The sequence below is a fragment of the Scyliorhinus torazame genome, chromosome 5 (assembly GCF_047496885.1).
Source record: "Scyliorhinus torazame isolate Kashiwa2021f chromosome 5, sScyTor2.1, whole genome shotgun sequence".
Classification (NCBI taxonomy): domain Eukaryota; kingdom Metazoa; phylum Chordata; class Chondrichthyes; order Carcharhiniformes; family Scyliorhinidae; genus Scyliorhinus; species Scyliorhinus torazame.
Window position 1 is genome coordinate 146,360,004 of NC_092711.1, and position 18,060 is coordinate 146,378,063.

General features: G+C 45.1%; 1 protein-coding gene and 1 long non-coding RNA gene across 6 annotated transcripts; one reads left to right on the forward strand and one right to left on the reverse strand.

Annotated features, from left to right (window-relative positions):
- Window positions 1-1,536: 1,536 nt before the first annotated feature.
- On the reverse strand, window positions 1,537-10,337 carry LOC140421939 (uncharacterized). Of its 5 annotated transcripts, none has more exons than XM_072506924.1 (2): window positions 9,999-10,337; window positions 1,537-6,033 (listed from the first exon to the last, which is right to left on the reverse strand). In XM_072506924.1, the coding sequence occupies exon 2, from the start codon at window positions 5,868-5,870 to the stop codon at window positions 4,944-4,946; it is 927 nt and encodes a 308-aa protein (XP_072363025.1). In that variant the 5' UTR covers window positions 5,871-6,033; window positions 9,999-10,337; the 3' UTR covers window positions 1,537-4,943. The 5 variants fall into 5 exon arrangements, with proteins under 5 accessions (XP_072363025.1, XP_072363027.1, XP_072363026.1 ...); XM_072506926.1 differs by having other exon boundaries at window positions 9,818-10,337; XM_072506925.1 differs by having other exon boundaries at window positions 9,783-10,337.
- Window positions 10,338-10,394: 57 nt separating this feature from the next.
- Window positions 10,395-17,358, forward strand: LOC140421977 (uncharacterized). Its single transcript, XR_011947191.1, has 2 exons — window positions 10,395-10,595; window positions 14,931-17,358. It is a non-coding gene; the product is annotated as an uncharacterized lncRNA (long non-coding RNA).
- The last annotated feature ends 702 nt before the right edge of the window (window positions 17,359-18,060 follow it).

The window sequence follows — 18,060 nt, forward strand, 5'->3', positions numbered from 1 at the left end:
TTGCCTCACTGGTAGCCCGGATACAGATCTTGTTAATGTGGAGGGACACGAGGCCACCGAGTCTGGAGACCTGGGTTAGTGACATGGCTGGGTTTCTCAGTCTTGAGAGGAGAAAGTCTGCCTTAAGAGGGTCCTTGCTGGGTTTCTCCAGGCGGTGGCAGCCGTTCCTTGACTTTCTGGCTGAACGTTGAAAGGTCAGCAGCAGCAGCAATCTGGGGGGAGGGGGGGGAGGACTGTGTATGGAATGCATACTCTTCTTTTGTAAATGGACTATAACCACCTTGTTTGTTAAATTTTCTCCTTTTTGTTATTGGTTATGTAACATTTTGTTTAAGAAAAACTTGAATAAAAAGAATTTTTTAAAAAAGAATCTTTAAGTTCAATCCGAAAACATATTCACTGACCTTGCCTCCAGCACCCTCTGGGAAAAGAGAGATTCACAGACCCACAGTCCTCAGGAGAAAAACAACATTCTCATCCACATCTTAAATGGAAGACCCCTAATTTTTAAGCAGTATCCCCTAATTCTAGTCTCTGCCACAAGGGGGAAACATTCTCTCAGCAATCTCTCTGTCAATTCCACTCATGATCTTATTGAAACACATGAAATCCTCTCATTCTTCTAAACTGCAATGGATACAGTCCCAACCTGTCAAACCTTTCCTCAGAGGATAACCCCCTCATTCCAGGAATCCGGGGGCCAACCTCCTCTGAACTGCTTCCAACTCACTCAATAAAGCCTGATGAAACTGTTCAAGGACTCGATCGAGCCGCTTGCTGTACCTGCAAACTAACTTATTGTGACTCCTGTACACGGACACCCAGATCCCTCTGTACCTCATCGTTCTGCAATGTCTCACCATTTAAATAATATTGTTTAATTTAATCCTTCCTGCCAAAGTGGACAATTCACATTTTCTCACGTTATTCTCCATCTGTCGAGTTTTGTCCATTCACTCAACGTCCTTTGCAGACTTGTTATGTCCACTTCACAAATTACTTTCTGAACTATCTTTGCGTCATCAGAAAATTTAGCCGCCATACATTCAATCCCATCACCCAACTCATTAATATAGATTGTAAATAGTTGAGGGCCCAGCACTTCTGACACTCCACTTGTCGCATCTTACCAACCCAGAAATGACCCATTTATACCTACTCTCTGCTTCCTGTGAGCTAACCAATCCTCTATCCATGCTGATATGTTACCCCCCTACACCATGAGCTTGTATTATGTGTAATAACCTTTGATGCGGCCCCTTGGAAAATACCTTCTGGAAATCTAGATAAACCACATCTCAAGGTTTCCCTTTATTAACATTCCTTGTTACCTCCTCAAAGAGCCTGGATAAATTAGTTCATCCCTGAATCTCATTTTTAAACATTGTGTGTCAAAAGAAAAGGTCTCCTCCACCCCTCTGGCTCCTTTGCTAATTACCTTAGAGGGACTCACTCTCTGTTAAAGAGCCTGCCAACCCCTCTCACACACTTTCCCCAAAGTGAATGAATTTAATCAGAAAAAGACCAAAAAAAACATTTATTTTTAATGAAACAAGTTTATTAATTAAACAGAATATGGGTTTAAAAAAAGTCAGAAAATGACTTGAGGATCCAAGACAACCAGAGTAAAAGAATAAACAGAATAAAAACATGTTCACAATGTTCTAGACCCAAATGTTTCTCTTCAACTCCCCTGTACTCTGTTCCCGTGACTCCTCACATTGGACACAGGGGCACTGCACCTGGGGGGTCACATCCCCATCAGCTCCAGTTACCCCAGCACTGAACCCGGGTTGGTTGGAGGGTCCATTCTCCAGTCTGTCCTCCAGCACCTTCCTGTCTCTTTATTAGTGTCACACCCGTGACAATTTCCCAACTGGGATGCAGGTCCCAGCTAAATTCAGTCCTCAGCTCCGTTGCCTGACAGTCACTGATGTGAGCAATAGAGAGACAGAAAAATGCCCGAGGCTCAAATGGGATGTCAAAACTTGTGGATTAGGTTCTCAGTAAAGATCAGTAACTAATATTAAAAAATCTAATTCCCAGTCAACAATTTAAAGGATTACGTGACAAGGCTCCTTGATGATTTTGCTGCAACAAACAAAATAGAAGCAACATTAACTAAACATTATTTTTGAAGGAAACCTATACATTAAAGTATAAAATATAACTTTTCCCTTTTACGCAATCTAAAATTCTACTCCACAATTATTCTCGACTCTACCCCGGAAGTCGAAACTTAATTGTCTCAGAACCAGTCCAAAGTGATTATTCATTCCCGAGGTTTCCGTTCTTTTCTTTTCCCAATCTGCATGCTTTAACCCCAGAACTGTCTTTCACAGCGAATGATTGGTGAGCTACCAGAAAATCGAGAGTAGGTATAAATAGGTCATTTTCTGGTTGGCAAGATGTAACGAGTGGGGTGTCACAGGGATCAGTGCTGGGACCTCAACGTTTTAAAATTTATATAAATGATTTTGATGAAGGGACTGAAGGCCTGATCGTTACGTTTGCTAATACTGCGGCAAAAAGGAAAAAGAGGTGATGCTGCGCCGAAAACAAGGGGTGGCGTCAGTACATTAGTAAGGGAGGATCTAGAACAGGAATACAATATGTGGAAACTGTTTCGGTGGAGGTAAGAAACAGCAGAGGGCAGCAAACATGAGTTGCAAACAGTAGTGGTTTTGTGTGGACTGTAAAAGCTTCTATAGGTACGTAAAAAGGAAATATTTGGCTGAGACAAACGTGGGTCCGTTACAGGGAGAGACAGGAGAATTTATAGAAGTGGGAATAGAGAAATGGCAGAGAATCTAAATGATTACTCTGTGTCTGTCTTCACTGAGGAAGACACAAGAAATCTCCCAGAGTTAGTGATCCAAGGGACATGGGAGAATGATAAATTGAAGGCAATGAGTATTAGGAAGAAGGCTGTATTGGAGAAATTAATGGGGCTGAAAGTTGACAAGCCCCAGGACCTGATATTCTACATCCCAGAGTGTTGAAAGAGGTTGTTATAGAGATAGTGGATACATTGGTGATCATCTTCCACAATTCTATAGATTCTGGAATGGCTCCTGCCGATTGGAAGGTGGTAAATGTCAGCCCTATATTCAGGAAGGGAGGGAGAGAGAAAATGGTGAACTACAGACCTGTTAGCCTGACATCAGTATTGGGAAAATACAACATGGATTTAGGAATAGGAAATCAGGTTTGACGAACCTTTTGAAGTTTTTGAGGATGTTATTAACAGAATTGATGAAGGGGAGTCTGTGGATGTGGCACACTTGGATTTTCAGAAGGTTTATGATAAACATCCCACAGGAGGTTAGTCAGCAAAATGAAAACACATGGGATGGGAGGTAATATACTGGCATGGATTGAGGATTGGCTAACAGCAGAATACAGAGAGCACAAATAAATGGGTCATTCTCACAGGTTGTGACTCGTGGGGTATCACAAGGATCAGTACTTGGGCCCCAGCTGTTCACCGTTTATACAATGATTTGGGTGTGGAGAGTCAATGTAATATTTCCAAATTCTCAGCTATTTCCTTATTCCTCATTATAAACTCTCCTGTCTCTGCCTGGAATGGACCCACATTGGTCTTTGCGAATCGTTTCCCCCCTTTTCACATTCCTATAGGAGCTTTACCAGTCGTTTTTTTATGTTTCTCGCCATAGTAGGGGGAATAGAGAAATGGCAGAGAATCTAAATTGACATTTTTTAAAAACAAAAATTACATTTAGAGTACCCAATTATTTTTCCCAATTAAGGGGCAATTTAGCGTGACCAATCCACCTACCCTGCACATCTTTGGGTTGCGGGGGTTTAGAACATAGAACATACAATGCAGAAGGAGGCCATTTGGCCCATTGAGTCTGCACCGACCCACTTAGGCCCTCACTTACACCCTATCGCCGTAACACAATAACCCCTCCTCACATTTGTGGTCACTAAGGGCAATTTATCATGGTCAATTCACCTAACCCACGCAGACACGGGGAGAACGTGCAAACTCCACATGGACAGTGACCTGGGGTCAGGATCGAACCCGGGTCCCCAGCTTCATAGGCAGCAGGGCTAACCACTGCATCACCAGTATATTACCTCCTATCCCATGTGCTTTCCTTTTGCTAACTAACCTCCTGTGGGGTGTTTATCAAAACCTTCTGAAAATCCAAGTGTACTTCGTCCACAGACTCCCCTTCATCAATTCTGTTAGTAACATCCTCAAAAACTACAAAAGGTTGCTCAAACATGATTTCCTATTCCTAACTCCATGTTGACTATTCGGAGTTTGCTCTCATATTCTAATTTCTCTTCATCAGTTTCTTGGACCTCCTTTTCTGAATTCTAAACAAGTCCCCAATCCTCAGGCTTACTATGCTCGTACCCACTTTATGAATCTCTTCCTTTGAACTAATGGGAATCTTAAACTTTGCTTGCCACGGTTCCTTCACGTTTCCTGTTGGATTTTTGTTTCTTAAAGGAATTTATATTTGATGTAAATATGTAATAATATTTTAAATGCTAGCAATTGTCTTAAGTTCACAATGTGCCCACAGACAACTTGTCCCTCATACGTTGACAGTTTCCTTCTGTGAGAAACACCCAGATAAATTAAACAAAAGAACCATGTAAACACCATAGCCCATCTTCATGGCAATGTGGCATTGGCTTTGGGGGTTCCAAACAGAAATGGGAACAAAATATCTTCCAACGTCCAAATACCCTAACACTCTGGTCCTCGTGAAACTTGGAACCAGGTATTCACAACAAAGCTCAAAGGACATCAACCAACTGGAGGCAAAGTTGTGAGACCGGCCAGTCCAGCAGAAAGAAACCCTCCAACCCTCCCCATTGACCAACTGACAGAATGACCACAATGCAGTCCTGGCTGTAATTAAGAGCAGAAATATTAACAGCAGAATCCAACCCCTTGTTCACTTGTGAATTTGTTGATGTCTCAGCAGGTGCGATGAAACACAAAATCCTTTCCCACATTGAGAGCAGATGAAAGGCCTCTCCCCAGTGTGAACTCGTTGGTGACTCCGTAGGTGGGCTGGATGACTGAATCCCTTACCACACTGAGAGCAGGCGAATGGCTTCTCCCCAGTATGAACTCGCTGGTGTTTCTGCAGGGTGGATAACAGAGTAAATCCTTTCCCACAGTCTGGGCAAGTGAGTGGCCTCTCCACAGTGTGAAAACGCTGGTGCGCCAGCAGGCCAGATAACTGAGTGTATCCCTTCCCACAATCAGAGCATGTGAATGGCCTCTCCCCACTGTGAACTCGCTGGTGTGTCTGCAGGATGGATAGCCGAGAGAATCCCTTCCCACAGTCAGAGCAGGTGAATGGCCTCTCCCCAGTGTGAACTTGCTGGTGTCTCTGCAGAGTGGATAACTGAGAGAATCCGTTCCCACATTGAGAGCAGGTGAACGGCCTCTCCCCAGTGTGAACTCGCTGGTGAGACATCAGTTCTCGAGAGCTTTTGAAGCCACTCCCACAGTCAGAGCATTTAAAGGGTCTCTCATTGGTGTGAGTGACACTGTGTCTCCGCAGGTTAGATAAGTGAGCGAATCCCTTTCCACAAACAGAGCAGCTGAACGGTCGCTCCCCAGTGTGAATTCGTTGGTGGGACATCAGTTCTTGAGAGCTTTTGAAGCCAGTCCCACAGTCGGAGCATTTAAAGGGTCTCTCCTTGGTGTGAGTGAAATTGTGTCGCTGCAGGTGAAACAACTGAGTGAAACCCTTCCCACACACGGAGCAGGTGAACGGCCTCTCCCCAGTGTGACTGTGTTGATGGGTTTCAAGCACAGATGGGAACCTAAATCCCTTCCCACAGTCCCTACATTTCCACCGTTTCTGCATGTTGCTGGTGTCCTTGTGACTCTCCAGGTCGGACAATCAGTTAAAGTCTCACACAGGATACGGGTACTTTCTCTCCCCGCTGTGAATGGTGCGATGTTCTTTCAGGCTATGTAACTGGTTAAAGCTCTTTCCACAGTCAGTGCTCTGGAACACTTCTAATATCCTGTAAAAGGAGTTTACAAAAATCATCACTGTCAGTACAGGATAGAAATTAAGAATAGACAATTCTAGTCTCTATGGAACATTCTTTCCTCTCTCATTTCCCAAATCTGTAAATCTCCATCCCACACACTCACCCTCCATTCTCACTCTGCTGTATCTAATATTCACCCTCCCAATTCTCCTGCAGGTGCTGATTCAGGCTGATTGCCAGATCCCTGCTCACTGCTTCCTGTCCTGGACACAGAGACCTGAAAATCTTCATGCAGGCTGACAGGCAGATATATGTCAATATTACTGGACTAAAAATGTTTTGATGTTTAGGATTGTTCCAGTTGGTTAAGATACAGGGGGTTGTGACTGATCATGTTCTTGAACTTGCTGCCTCTGAGGGGAGTCAAGCAGAGATGATTAGTAAATTTGTAAATGAAATTGGATGGGTGCTGCAGGGTTACAGAATGGGATCCACTCGAGACTGACAGAATTGCTCAAGAAGTTGGCCTCGACGCAAAATGTCCAATGGACTCCTTCGCTTCTCTTATAAATCTTTTTTTTGTCTTTTTTAAAATTTAGACTACCCAATCCATTTTTTCCAATTAAGGGGTAATTTAGCGTGTTCAATCCACCTACCTTGCACATCTTTGGGTTGTGGGGGTGAAACCCACGCAAACACGGGGAGAGTGTGCAAACTACACAGGGACAGTGACCCTGAGCCAGTATCGAACCTGGACCTCAGTGCTGTGAGACTACAGTGCTACCACTGCACCACCGTGCTGCCCTCATCGGTTATAAATCTGACTGGAAATATATAATGTAGCTACAGTACTAGACAAGAATAATTAATGTATTTTATTTCAGAACCATCAGTAATATATCTAATCTGTAGCATATAACACACGGTGAGCCACAGTGGTTTGCACTACTGCCTCACAGCATGAGGGAGCCAGGTTCAATTCCAGCCTTGGGTGATTGTCTGTGTGGAGTTTGCACTTTATCCCCGTGGGTTTCCTCCAGGAGCTCGTGTTTCCTCCCACATTCCAAAGATGTGCAGATTAGGTGGATTAGCCATGCTAAATTGCCCGTTATTGTCCAAAAACATTAGCTGGGGTTATGGGGATAGGGTGAGGGCTTGAGCCTCGGTGAGGTGCTCTTTTGGAGGGTTGGTGCAGACTCGATGGGCCCAATTGCCTCTTTCTGCACTGTAGGGATTCGATGAAAACAGAGAGTTTTACAGCAGAGCAAGAATCCCTTTGGCCCATCATTTCTGCACCAGCCATGGCCTATCTAGTGCTCATCTCAATGCTTCTTCAATGTTGAGAGGTTTCCTGCCTCTGCCACACTTTCAGGCAGCGAGTTCCAGATTCCCACCACCCTCTGGTAAAATGCTTTTCCTCAAAACATCTTTAAATCCCCTGCCCCTTACCTTACCCTTCTGCCCACTGTTTACTGACCTGTCAACTAAGGGGAAAGCTTTCTTCCTATCTACTCTAGCTATGTCCTTCATAGGTCTGTGCTACCATGCTGCCCAAACCACATATCCCCTCAGCACCCACTGCTCCCAGAAAACTCCTAACCAGGGTCCCTTCATCGCTGAAAAGCCCCGGCAACATGCTTATGAATCTCCTCTGCATCCTCTCCAGTGCAATCATGTCCTTCCTCTAGTGTGGCAACCAGAACTGCACTCAGTACTCCAGCTATGGCTTAATAAGTGTTTTATACAGCTCCATCGTAACCTCCGTACTCTTAAATTTTATACTTCAGCTAATAGAAGTATCTCATATCCCGTCTTCACCACCTTATCTACCTTCCCTTCTGACTTCAGGGATCTATGGTAGGCACATCAAGGTCGCTCTTACACTCTGTACTTCCTAGGGTCCTACCATTCATTGTATATTCCCTTGCCTTTTCATCCTCCCAAAATGCACTGCCTCACACTTTTCAGGGTTAAATTCCATTTGCCACTGTTCTGTCTATTTAACCAGCCCGACTATATCACCCTTTAATCTTTCCTCCTCACTACTTATCATACAACCAATTTTTGTATCATCTGCAAACTTACTTGATCATACCTCCTCCATTCACATCCAGATCATTTAAAAAAAAAAAAAAAAATTTTATTAAAGGTTTTCATAAAATATCAATAACAAAATGAGAAAGAAAAAAGAACCCAACAGGGTTAAGTACAAAACACAATCTAAACCGCCCCCCCCCCCCGTACCTAAATAATAAATTAACATTAACACCCCGACTTAAGACACCAGGTGTATACACCCCCTCAGACCCTTCCACTGTAAATAACATAAACAAAAATAAAGTATACCCCCTCCCCCCCCCCGAGCTGCTGCTGCCATTGACCAATGTCTAGCGTTCTGCCAGAAAGTCTAAGAACGGTTGCCACCGCCTAAAGAACCCTTGTACCGACCCTCTCAAGGCGAATTTCACCCTCTCCAATTTAATGAACCCTGCCATATCGCTGATCCAGGATTCCACACTTGGGGGCCTCGTATCTTTCCACTGAAGGAAAATCCTCCGCCGGGCTACCAGGGACGCAAAGGCCAGAATTCCAGCCTCTTTCGCCTCCTGCACTCCCGGCTCCTCTGCCACCCCAAATATTGTGAGCCCCCAGCCCGGTTTGACCCTGGATCCTACCACCCTCGACACCGTCCTCGCTACGCCCTTCCAAAATTCCTCCAGCACTGGGCATGCCCAGAACATATGGGTGTGATTTGCTGGGCTCCCTGAGCACCTAACACACCTGTCCTCACCCCCAAAGAACCTGCTCATCCTTGTCCCGGTCATGTGTGCCCTGTGCAGCACCTTAAACTGTATGAGGCTGAGCCTCGCGCATGAAGAGGAAGAGTTCACCCTCCCTAGGGCATCTGCCCACGTCCCCTCTTCGATCTCCTCTCCCAACTCCTCCTCCCACTTACCTTTCAACTCCACCACCGAGGCCTCCTCCTCCTCCTGCATCACCAGGTAAGTTTCCAAGATCTTCCCCAATCCCACCCACCCCCCTCGAGAGCACCCTGTCCTGTACTGTGTGTGGCAGTAGCCGTGGGAATTCCACCACCTGCCGTCTGGCAAACGCCCTTACCTGTAAGTACCTGAAGGTGTTCCCCGGGGGAGCCTGTACTGCTCCTCCAGCTCACCCAAGCTCACGAACTTCCCGTCCACAAACAGGTCCCCTAACTTACGTATGCCTGCCCTGTGCCACCCCAAAAACCCTCCACCTGTTCTTCCTGGGGCGAACCGGTGGTTCCCCCATAATGGGGTCCACGCCGAGGCCCTAACTTCCCCCCACATCCAGATCATTAATGTACACTACAACAGCAAAGGCCCCAGCACTGATCCATATTGAAGACCACTGGAAGCGGGCTTCCTGTCACAAAAACAATCTTCAACCATCACCCTCTGCTTCCTGCCACTAAGTCAATTCTGGATCCAATTTGCCAATTGCTCTGGATCCCATGGGCTCTTACCTTCTTGACCAGTCTCCCATGTGAGACCTTGTCAAATGCTTCACTGAAGTCCCTGTAATCTACATGATCTGTACTACCGTACTGTACTACAGCTCCTGAAAAAAAGTCAAGTCAAATTTGTGAGACATGATCTCCCCTGACAAAACCATGCTGTCTATCCTTGATTAATCCTTTCCTCCCCAAGTGGAGATCAATTCTGGTCTTCAGAATTTTTTCAAGTTTCCCTACCAGTGAGGTTAGGCTCACTGGCCTGTAATTTCGTTTTTTTCCTTACTTTACTTCCTGAACAATGGAGCCACATTATCTGACCTCCAGTCCTCTGACACCGCTCCTGTGACCAGAGAAGATTTGAAAATTGTCGGAGCCTCTGCAATCTCCTCTCTTGCCTCCCACAGCAGCCTGGGATACATCTCCTCTGGGCCTGGGGATTTAAACAATTGAAGGTCAGAATGAGAAAAGAAATAGAGAGGGAGAAAAGAAAGTGTTTTACTCATAGATGATGAAACAAGAGGAAGTTTCAGTCTGGGTGGAGCTCAATCTTCACTTAGCGACAGAGGTGCAGCAGCTTTGCTGGGCAGACAGTGGACAAGCTCCGTGCAACCGGGATCAGTGATTATTGTTCCCAATGAGCGACCATGTGCTGGGAAGTCTTTGTGACGTCACAATGACGCCGTGCCTGAATCATCCAATAACAATTAGTCTGCTGCGCCCTGATGTCTCCGGGTTCCAGGCCGGGCGCGCGGACACGGGAACCCCGCCCCCACCGATTGTGTCCCCTCTTCCTGCACATTCTCGAGACAAGGTTTCGAGGCAATCGGCTGATACTTCGGCCAGAGTGAGATCTCTCACCCCCCCCCCGGGACTGCGCATGTCGGGGGGGGGGGGGCGGGGAAGAAGAGAGAGAGAGGGGAAGTTGCGCATGGGCAGTGGAAAACCCGTCCCTTGAACTTCCTGCTGAGATGTTGACCAATGGGAATATGCTAACAACCGGAAGGACTTTGGTGCTCCAGCCAATCGAAGCACGAGCTTTGTGTTAATGAAGATTGAGCTTCACACAGGCTGAAACGGCCTCCTGTCTCCAACATCTGTGAGTAAAACACTTTCTTTTCTCCCCCTTTCCATTTCTTTTCTCATTCTGACCTTCAATTGGTGACTTGCAGCAACTGAAGGGAAAGGAAATGAATCCAGGGAAGGTGCAGATTCTGCAAAGGTTGGCCCAGGTCTCTCTCTCTCGCTTAAAGACATTGACATCCTTTCCTCCCTCAGCTTGACACATTTATTTGTCTGGCTAAAGGATGGTCTCTTTCCTAATGTTCACAATTAAAGGGCAGGTTTCCCCAGGAGATGGCTGACATTTAAGGAGACGGTAAATTAATATAGGACATAAATATGTCTACTGTTCTTATATGGTACAGATTGGATATATTATTTATGGTTCTGTAATATAGGAACATAGGAATTCAGAGCAGAAGTAGGCAATTCGGCCCCTCAAGCCTGCTCCGCCATTCAACCAGATCATGGCTGATTTCTTCCTGCTCACAAATCCACCTCCCTACCTGTTCCCATATCCCTTAAACCTGTTTTTAAAATCAGAAATATGTCTATCTCCTTTAAACCATTTAATGACTCAAACTCTACCTCACTATGCAGCAGCGAGTTCCACAAATTCACCACCCTCTGTGTGAAACAGGTCACAAAGAAGAAAGAAAAGTACAGGACAGGAACAGGCCATTCGGCCCTCCAAGCCAAGCCTGTACCGACCATGCTGCCCGTCTAACCTAAAACCTTTTACACTTCCGTATCCCTCTATTCCTATCCTATTCACGTATTTGTGAAGATGCCCCTTAAACGTTACTATCATACCTGCTTCCACCAGCACCTCCTCTGGCAGAGAGTTCCAGGCACCCACTACCCTCTATGTAAAAAAAAAAGCTTCCCTCGCACATCTCCTCGAAACTTTGCCCCTCATGCCTTCAACCTAAGTCCCCAAGTAATTGACTCTTCCACCCTGGGAAAAAGCTTCTGTCCATGCCCCTCATAAGTTTGTAAACTTCTATTAGGTTGCCCCTCAACCTTCATCATTCCAGTGAGAACAAACTGCGTTTATCCAACCTCTCCTCATAGCTAATGCCCTCCGTACCAGGTTACATCCTGGTACATCTCTTTTGTACCCTCTCCAAAGCCTCCACATCCTCTGGTCATGTGGCAACCAGAATTGAACACTATATTCCAGGTGCGGCAACTAAGGTTCAGAAAGCTGCAACATGACTTGCCAATTTTTATACTCCATGCCCCGGCCGATGACTACCTTATCCACCTGCGTTGCCACTTTCAGTGATCTGTGGACCTGTATACCCAAATCCTGCTGCCTGTCAATACTTTTTAGGGTTCTCCCATTTACTGTACAGTTCCCACCTGTATTAGACCTTCCAAAATGCATTACCTGACATTTGTCTGGATTAAACTCAATCTGCCATCTCTCCACCCAAGTCTCCAACCGATCTATATCCTGCTGTAATCTCTGACAGTCCTCATCACTATCTGTAATTCCACCAAACTTTGTGTCTTCTGCAAACTTACTAATCAGACCAGTTACATTTTTCTCCAAATCATTTACAAACATCAAAGGCTCTGCAGAACACCACTAGTCACAGCCCTCCATTCAGAAAAGCACCCTTCCACTACTACCCTTCTATGACCGAGCCATTTCTGTACCCATCTTGCCAGCTTATCTCTGAGGAGACTTCACCTTCTGTACCACTCTGACATGAGGGATCTTTTCAAAGATCTTACTGAAGTCCATGTGGAAAACATCCACTGCCCTACCTTCAGCAATCATCTTTGTCACTTCCTCGAAAAACTCAATCAAGTTAGTGAGACACGACCTGCCATTCACAAAACCATGCTGCTCTCGCTAATACCTCCACTTACTTCCAAATGAGAGTAAATTCTGTATTGGAAAATCCTCTCCAATAATTTCCCTACCACTGGCGTAATTTCCTGGATTAATCTTGCTACCCTTCTTAAACAAAGGAACAACATTAGCTATTCTCCACCCCTCTGGGACCTCACCTGTAGGTAGTGAGGATACAAAAATTACAACGATTGCACCTCAGTTCTAAATCTACCGCCTCTCAAACTATATCTGTGACCTCTCATTCTAGATTTCCCCACAAGGGGGAACATTTGGTCTATGTTTACTTTATCAATCCCTTTTAGTATTTTATACACCTCGATCAGATCCCCTCTCATCCTTCTAAACTCTAATGAGTATAAGCCCAAAATGTTTATTCTCTCCTCATACGTCAACCCTTTCATCCCCGGAATCAATCATGTGAACCGCCTCTGAATTGCCTCCAATGCCACCACATCCTTCCTCAAATAAGGAAACAAATACAGGACACAATACTCCAGATGTGGTCCCACAAACACCCTGTACAATTGAAACAACACTTCTCTACTTTTCTACTCCAGTCCTTTTGCAATAAACGCTAACATTCCATTTGCCTTTTTAATTCCAGGCTGTACCTGCATACTGACTTTCTGCGATTCATAAACAAAGACACGCAGATTCCTCTGCCCAAATGCATTTTGAATCTGCTTTCCATTCAGATAAAATTTGCCTTTCTATTTTTTTGGCCAAAATGGATAACCTCACACTTATCCACATTAAACTCCATCGCCAATGTTTGGCCCAATCTCTGAGTCTATCTCCATCTGTCTGTAAAATCTTTATCTCCTCTTCACTGCACCCCGATTCTACACCGGCGGCAGCACTTAGTCTCCCGAATGGAGAATGCAGCCCAGTATCTGTTTATTTACTCCATCAAAACACCTCAAGGTGAATTCTCCACCGGTGGGATTTTCTATTGTGTCGGCAGCACATTCCCACCTGCAGTATTCCCGGCAGCATGGGATGGATATAATGGGAAATCCCATTGGCCAGCACCGGGAATGGAGAGCCCTACTGTTGAGAAACATGCGACTGGGGAAGTGGAGAATTCACTCCCTCAGATGGCCGGAATTCTCCGGGATGGCTTCAATGGGAAATCCCATCGACAAACAGCGGGAAGAAAGAATCCCGCCGCCCTTGAATGGCGCGCTGCTGAGAAACACGTGACTGGGGCACCGGAGCATCCAGCCCATTGAACACTTCGATTAACTCCCCCCAATCATTCCTGCTCCAAGAAGAATAAACCAACCTTCTTGCGTTTGTCCACGAAACAGAAGTTCCTCCTTCCTTTTCTATATTTTGTATCATGTTCTGCCATCACATTGAGGAAATGAAACCTCACTTGTGATAAAATCCAGAGGGCCGGATCTTGAGGAGGTTCATACTGAGCAAGAAGAGACCTGGCTCAGGTCACTGCATTCAACAAATGGCTGAGGAGGAACAAGTTCTCAATAGTTAATGAGCAGCTAAAGGTGGATAGACGGGTGGGGCAATTACTTCTGTTTACAGTAGGGCTATAAACCTATAAAGATAGCGCATTGTGAGAGACAAGCAGTGATCTACACTGTTGGGCCTTAACCCAGCTGCAGTTGGGGCAGGCAGCTAAAAACAGCTGATCCCTTCTCTGCTGCCCACACAGATAATTTACAATAATCACTGACTTCTCACCCCATGCTCATCCCTGCATCTGAGAGAGGTGATTGGATTTTAGACCCTTGAGCCTTGACAGCAAACCAAATCTCTCACTGATTTGCAATGTTTATTGCCTGCAATTAACAATCCAGATAAAATACATTTATTATTAATTCCAGTTGTGTAATATTGTGCTGTAGCTACGTTATATATTTCCAGTCATCTCTTCCCTCAGAGGGTTGTTAGTCTCTGGATTTCTCTTCCACAGGGACCAGTGGAGTTTGGGGGTCACTGAATATATTCACCGCTGAGATGGACAGATTTCTGATTGACGAGGGAGTCGAGGGTTATGGGGAACTGGCAGGAAAATGGAGAGAAAGCTGAGGTGAGGAGGGATTTCATCACCCAAGAATGTGGGGAATTCTCTCCCTCAGAGGATTGTGGAGTCATCAAGTATTTTCAGGTCAATGGGTTTCTAGATGATGAAGATATCAAGGAATATGGAGGATAGTGTGGGAAAATGGTGCTGAGGCCAATTATCTCTAATGGATGAGCAGGCTCAATGGGCCGAATGGCCGACTGCAGAATCTATTGTGTCCTGCACAGGAAGCAGTGAGCATGGATCTGTCAATCAGCCTGAATCAGCACCTTCAGGAGAATTGGGAGGGTCAATATTCGGTACAGCAGAGTGAGAATGGAGGGAGAGAGAGTGTGTGGGATGGAGATTTACAGCTTTTGGGGAATGAGAGGAAAGAATGTTCCAGAGAAACTAGAATTGTCTGTTCTGAGTTTCTATTCTGTACTGACAGTGATGACATTTGTAAATTCCTTTAACAGGATATTAGAAGAGGAGGAATTATAGACAGAAATCTCAAACCAAACTTTACATCAAAATCTGATAGTCACTCAATTCCATGGGTCTGGAATATTACCAGCCTTTGATACTTGGAGGAGAAGTGTTTCTCTGGTCTGTCTGCTTCAGAGGTTTTAAACATCGGTGTGACTGGAAAAGCACCGAGACACACACACCCGAGTGAGAGTGTTCCAGAGCACTGACTGTGAAAAGAGCTTTAGCCAGTTACACAGCCTGAATAAATACCATCACACCATTCACATCAGGGACAGACCGTACACGTGTTCTGTGTGTGGGCGAGGCTTCAATTGATTATCCAACCTGGAGAGACATAGGAGACCCAAAACATGGAGAAACTGTGGAAATGTGAGGACTGTGGGAAAGGATTCAGATACCCATCAGAGCTGGAGATTCATCGACGCAGTCACACTGGGGAGAGGCCGTTCACCTGCTCTCAATGCGGGAAGGGATTCACTGAGTTATCCAACCTACGGAAACACCAGCGAGTTCATACTGGGGAGAAGCCATTTACCTGCTCTCGGTGTGAGAAGGGATTCACTCAGTTATCCAACCTGCAGACACACCAGCAAGTTCACACTGGGGAGAAGCCATTTACCTGCTCTCAGTGTGGGAATGGATTCAGTAATTTATCCCACTTGCAGATACACTGGCGAGTTCACACTGGGGAGAGGCCATTCACCTGCTCTCAGTGTGGGAAGGAATTCAGTGAATCATCCACCCTGAGGGTACACCAACGTGTCCACACAGGAGAGAAGCCATTTACCTGCTCTTTGTGTGGGAAGGCATTCAGTAAATCATCCAACCTGCGGATACACCAGAGAGTTCACACCGGGGACAGACCATTCACCTGCTCTCACTGTGCGAAGGCATTCGGTGATCCATCCGCCCTGCGGAGACACCACCAAGTTCACAAGTGATTAAAGGGGTTTGATTCTGCTGTTATTGTTCCTGTTCTCAATTACATCAAGGGCTGGTGGCACAGTGGTTCGATCCCGGCCCCTGGTTACTGTCCGTGTGGTGTTTGCTCATTTTCCCCATGTCTGCGTGGCTCTCACCTCCACAAACCAAAGATGTGCAGTGTAGGTGAATTGGCTATGCTAAATTGCCCCTCAATTTGGAAAAAAAAAGAATTGGGTACTTTAAATTAAAAACAATTACATCCAGGGCTGCATTTTGTTCTTTCTGACATTTGGTCAATGGGGATTTAGAGTGTTTCATTTTGCTCGACTGTCTGGTGTCACGACTTTACCTCCAGTTGGCTGATGCTCTTTGAGCCTTGATGCAAATACCTGGTTTAAAATGTCACAAGGATCACAGGGTGAAAGGGTGTTTGGAAGTTTTTTTTAACATACGTTTAGAGTACCCACAGACAGTGACCCGGGGCAGGGATAGGGTGTTTGGAAGTGAGAAGATATTTAGTTTGCATTTCTGGGGGCGGCATGGTGACACAGTGGTTAGCACTTCTGCCTCACGGCCCGAGGACCCGGGTTCGATCCCGGCCCCAGGTCACTGACTGTATGGAGTTTGCACATTCTCCCCGTGTCTTCGTGGGTTTCACCCCTACAACCCAAAGATGTATAGGTTAGGTGGATTGGCCACACTAAATAGCCCCTTAATGAGAAAAAAATAGTTGGGTATTCTAAATTTATTTTAAAAGAAAAAAAATTAGATTACTGTATTAATTAGGCACCAGTCAGTACAGTAATAAGTAGTTTGTTTGACAGAAGGTTGTTCTGACAGTTTAGCATTCACTCAGTGCTGGGACGAGAAATGTTGTATGTCCTCAGTCGAATTACAACTAATGAATCAATCATGAATCAGTAGTTATAGTAAAAAATTGACTTTTATTAGTTGTAAAAATGTAAAAGCTAAATTGCTGTGTAATGAGGATAAATGTTCTGGCAAGATAGACCTTCAAACTCTGATTCGCCTCAACATTTGAAACTGTATGATTAATGGGATTGTGTAGAATCAGATAAAGGGATAGTCTGAAACAGTTCTATTGTATTCCTGTCTGAGATAATGAGAGAAGGTGGTGTCAGTAATTAGGAACCAATTAAATTTATCCAGTGACCAAATTGACCAATGGTCATGTTACAACAGGCCCAACTCTGACGTGAGGTAATGGTCACTTTGGGGATTCTGAAGGTCTTCCTTGCTGGCCAAGTACTGAAGATTCCTGAGGCCGAGTTCCAAGGAAATTACTGTCAAAGAAGGAGCCAGACTCCCGAGGCTGAATTCCACAAGAATTCCTGTCAAAGAAGGAGCCAGAGAGGGTTACGCTTCTACAGACTGATCACCCACATGATGTTGTAAAAGTCAATGTCTTAAAGTTGTTCAGTAAACCTTTTTCATTTAATAAACTTATTTTTAAATGTTCTATCCAGAGAATTCTGCCTTTGCCTTAATTAATTAAAGTCTTGTCTGAACCAAAGTGAATTTATTAAATGGTATGTTGGAGATGACTGAAATCAATTAAGTTCCAGATAACCAGATCAGATAACATAAATCTTCAATTTAAAAACTTGCATTTCTACGGCGTCTTTCATAACCACAGGACGTCCCAAAGTGCTTTACAGCCAATTAAGTAATTTTGAAGTGTAACCACTGTTTTAATGTCAGAAACACGGCAGCCAATTTACACACAGCAAAATCCCACACACAGCAATGTGATAATGAGCAGATGATCTGTTTTTAGTGATGTTTATTGAGGGATAAATATTGACCAGGACACCGGGGATAACTCCCCTGCTCTTCTTCAAAATAGTGGCTGTGGATATTTTTACATCCATCTGAGAGGGGTAGACAGGGCCTCAGTTTGCCATCTTATTTGAAAGAAGGCTGTTCTGACAGTGCAGTACTCCCTCAGTGCTGGAACAAGGAATGTTGGATGTGATTTTTGTCCTCGGGTCCCTGGACTGGGATTTGATCCCACAACCTTCTGACTCAAGAGGTGAGAGAGCTGCCCACTGAGCCATGGCTGACACTATAGACAATGCAAAGTTAGAAAGGGAAAGTTATCCTTTAAAACTCCCAGGGTCACAGAGGTCAGCCGACATGGCTCGCAAAGATTGGCCGATGTGGGTCGCAAAG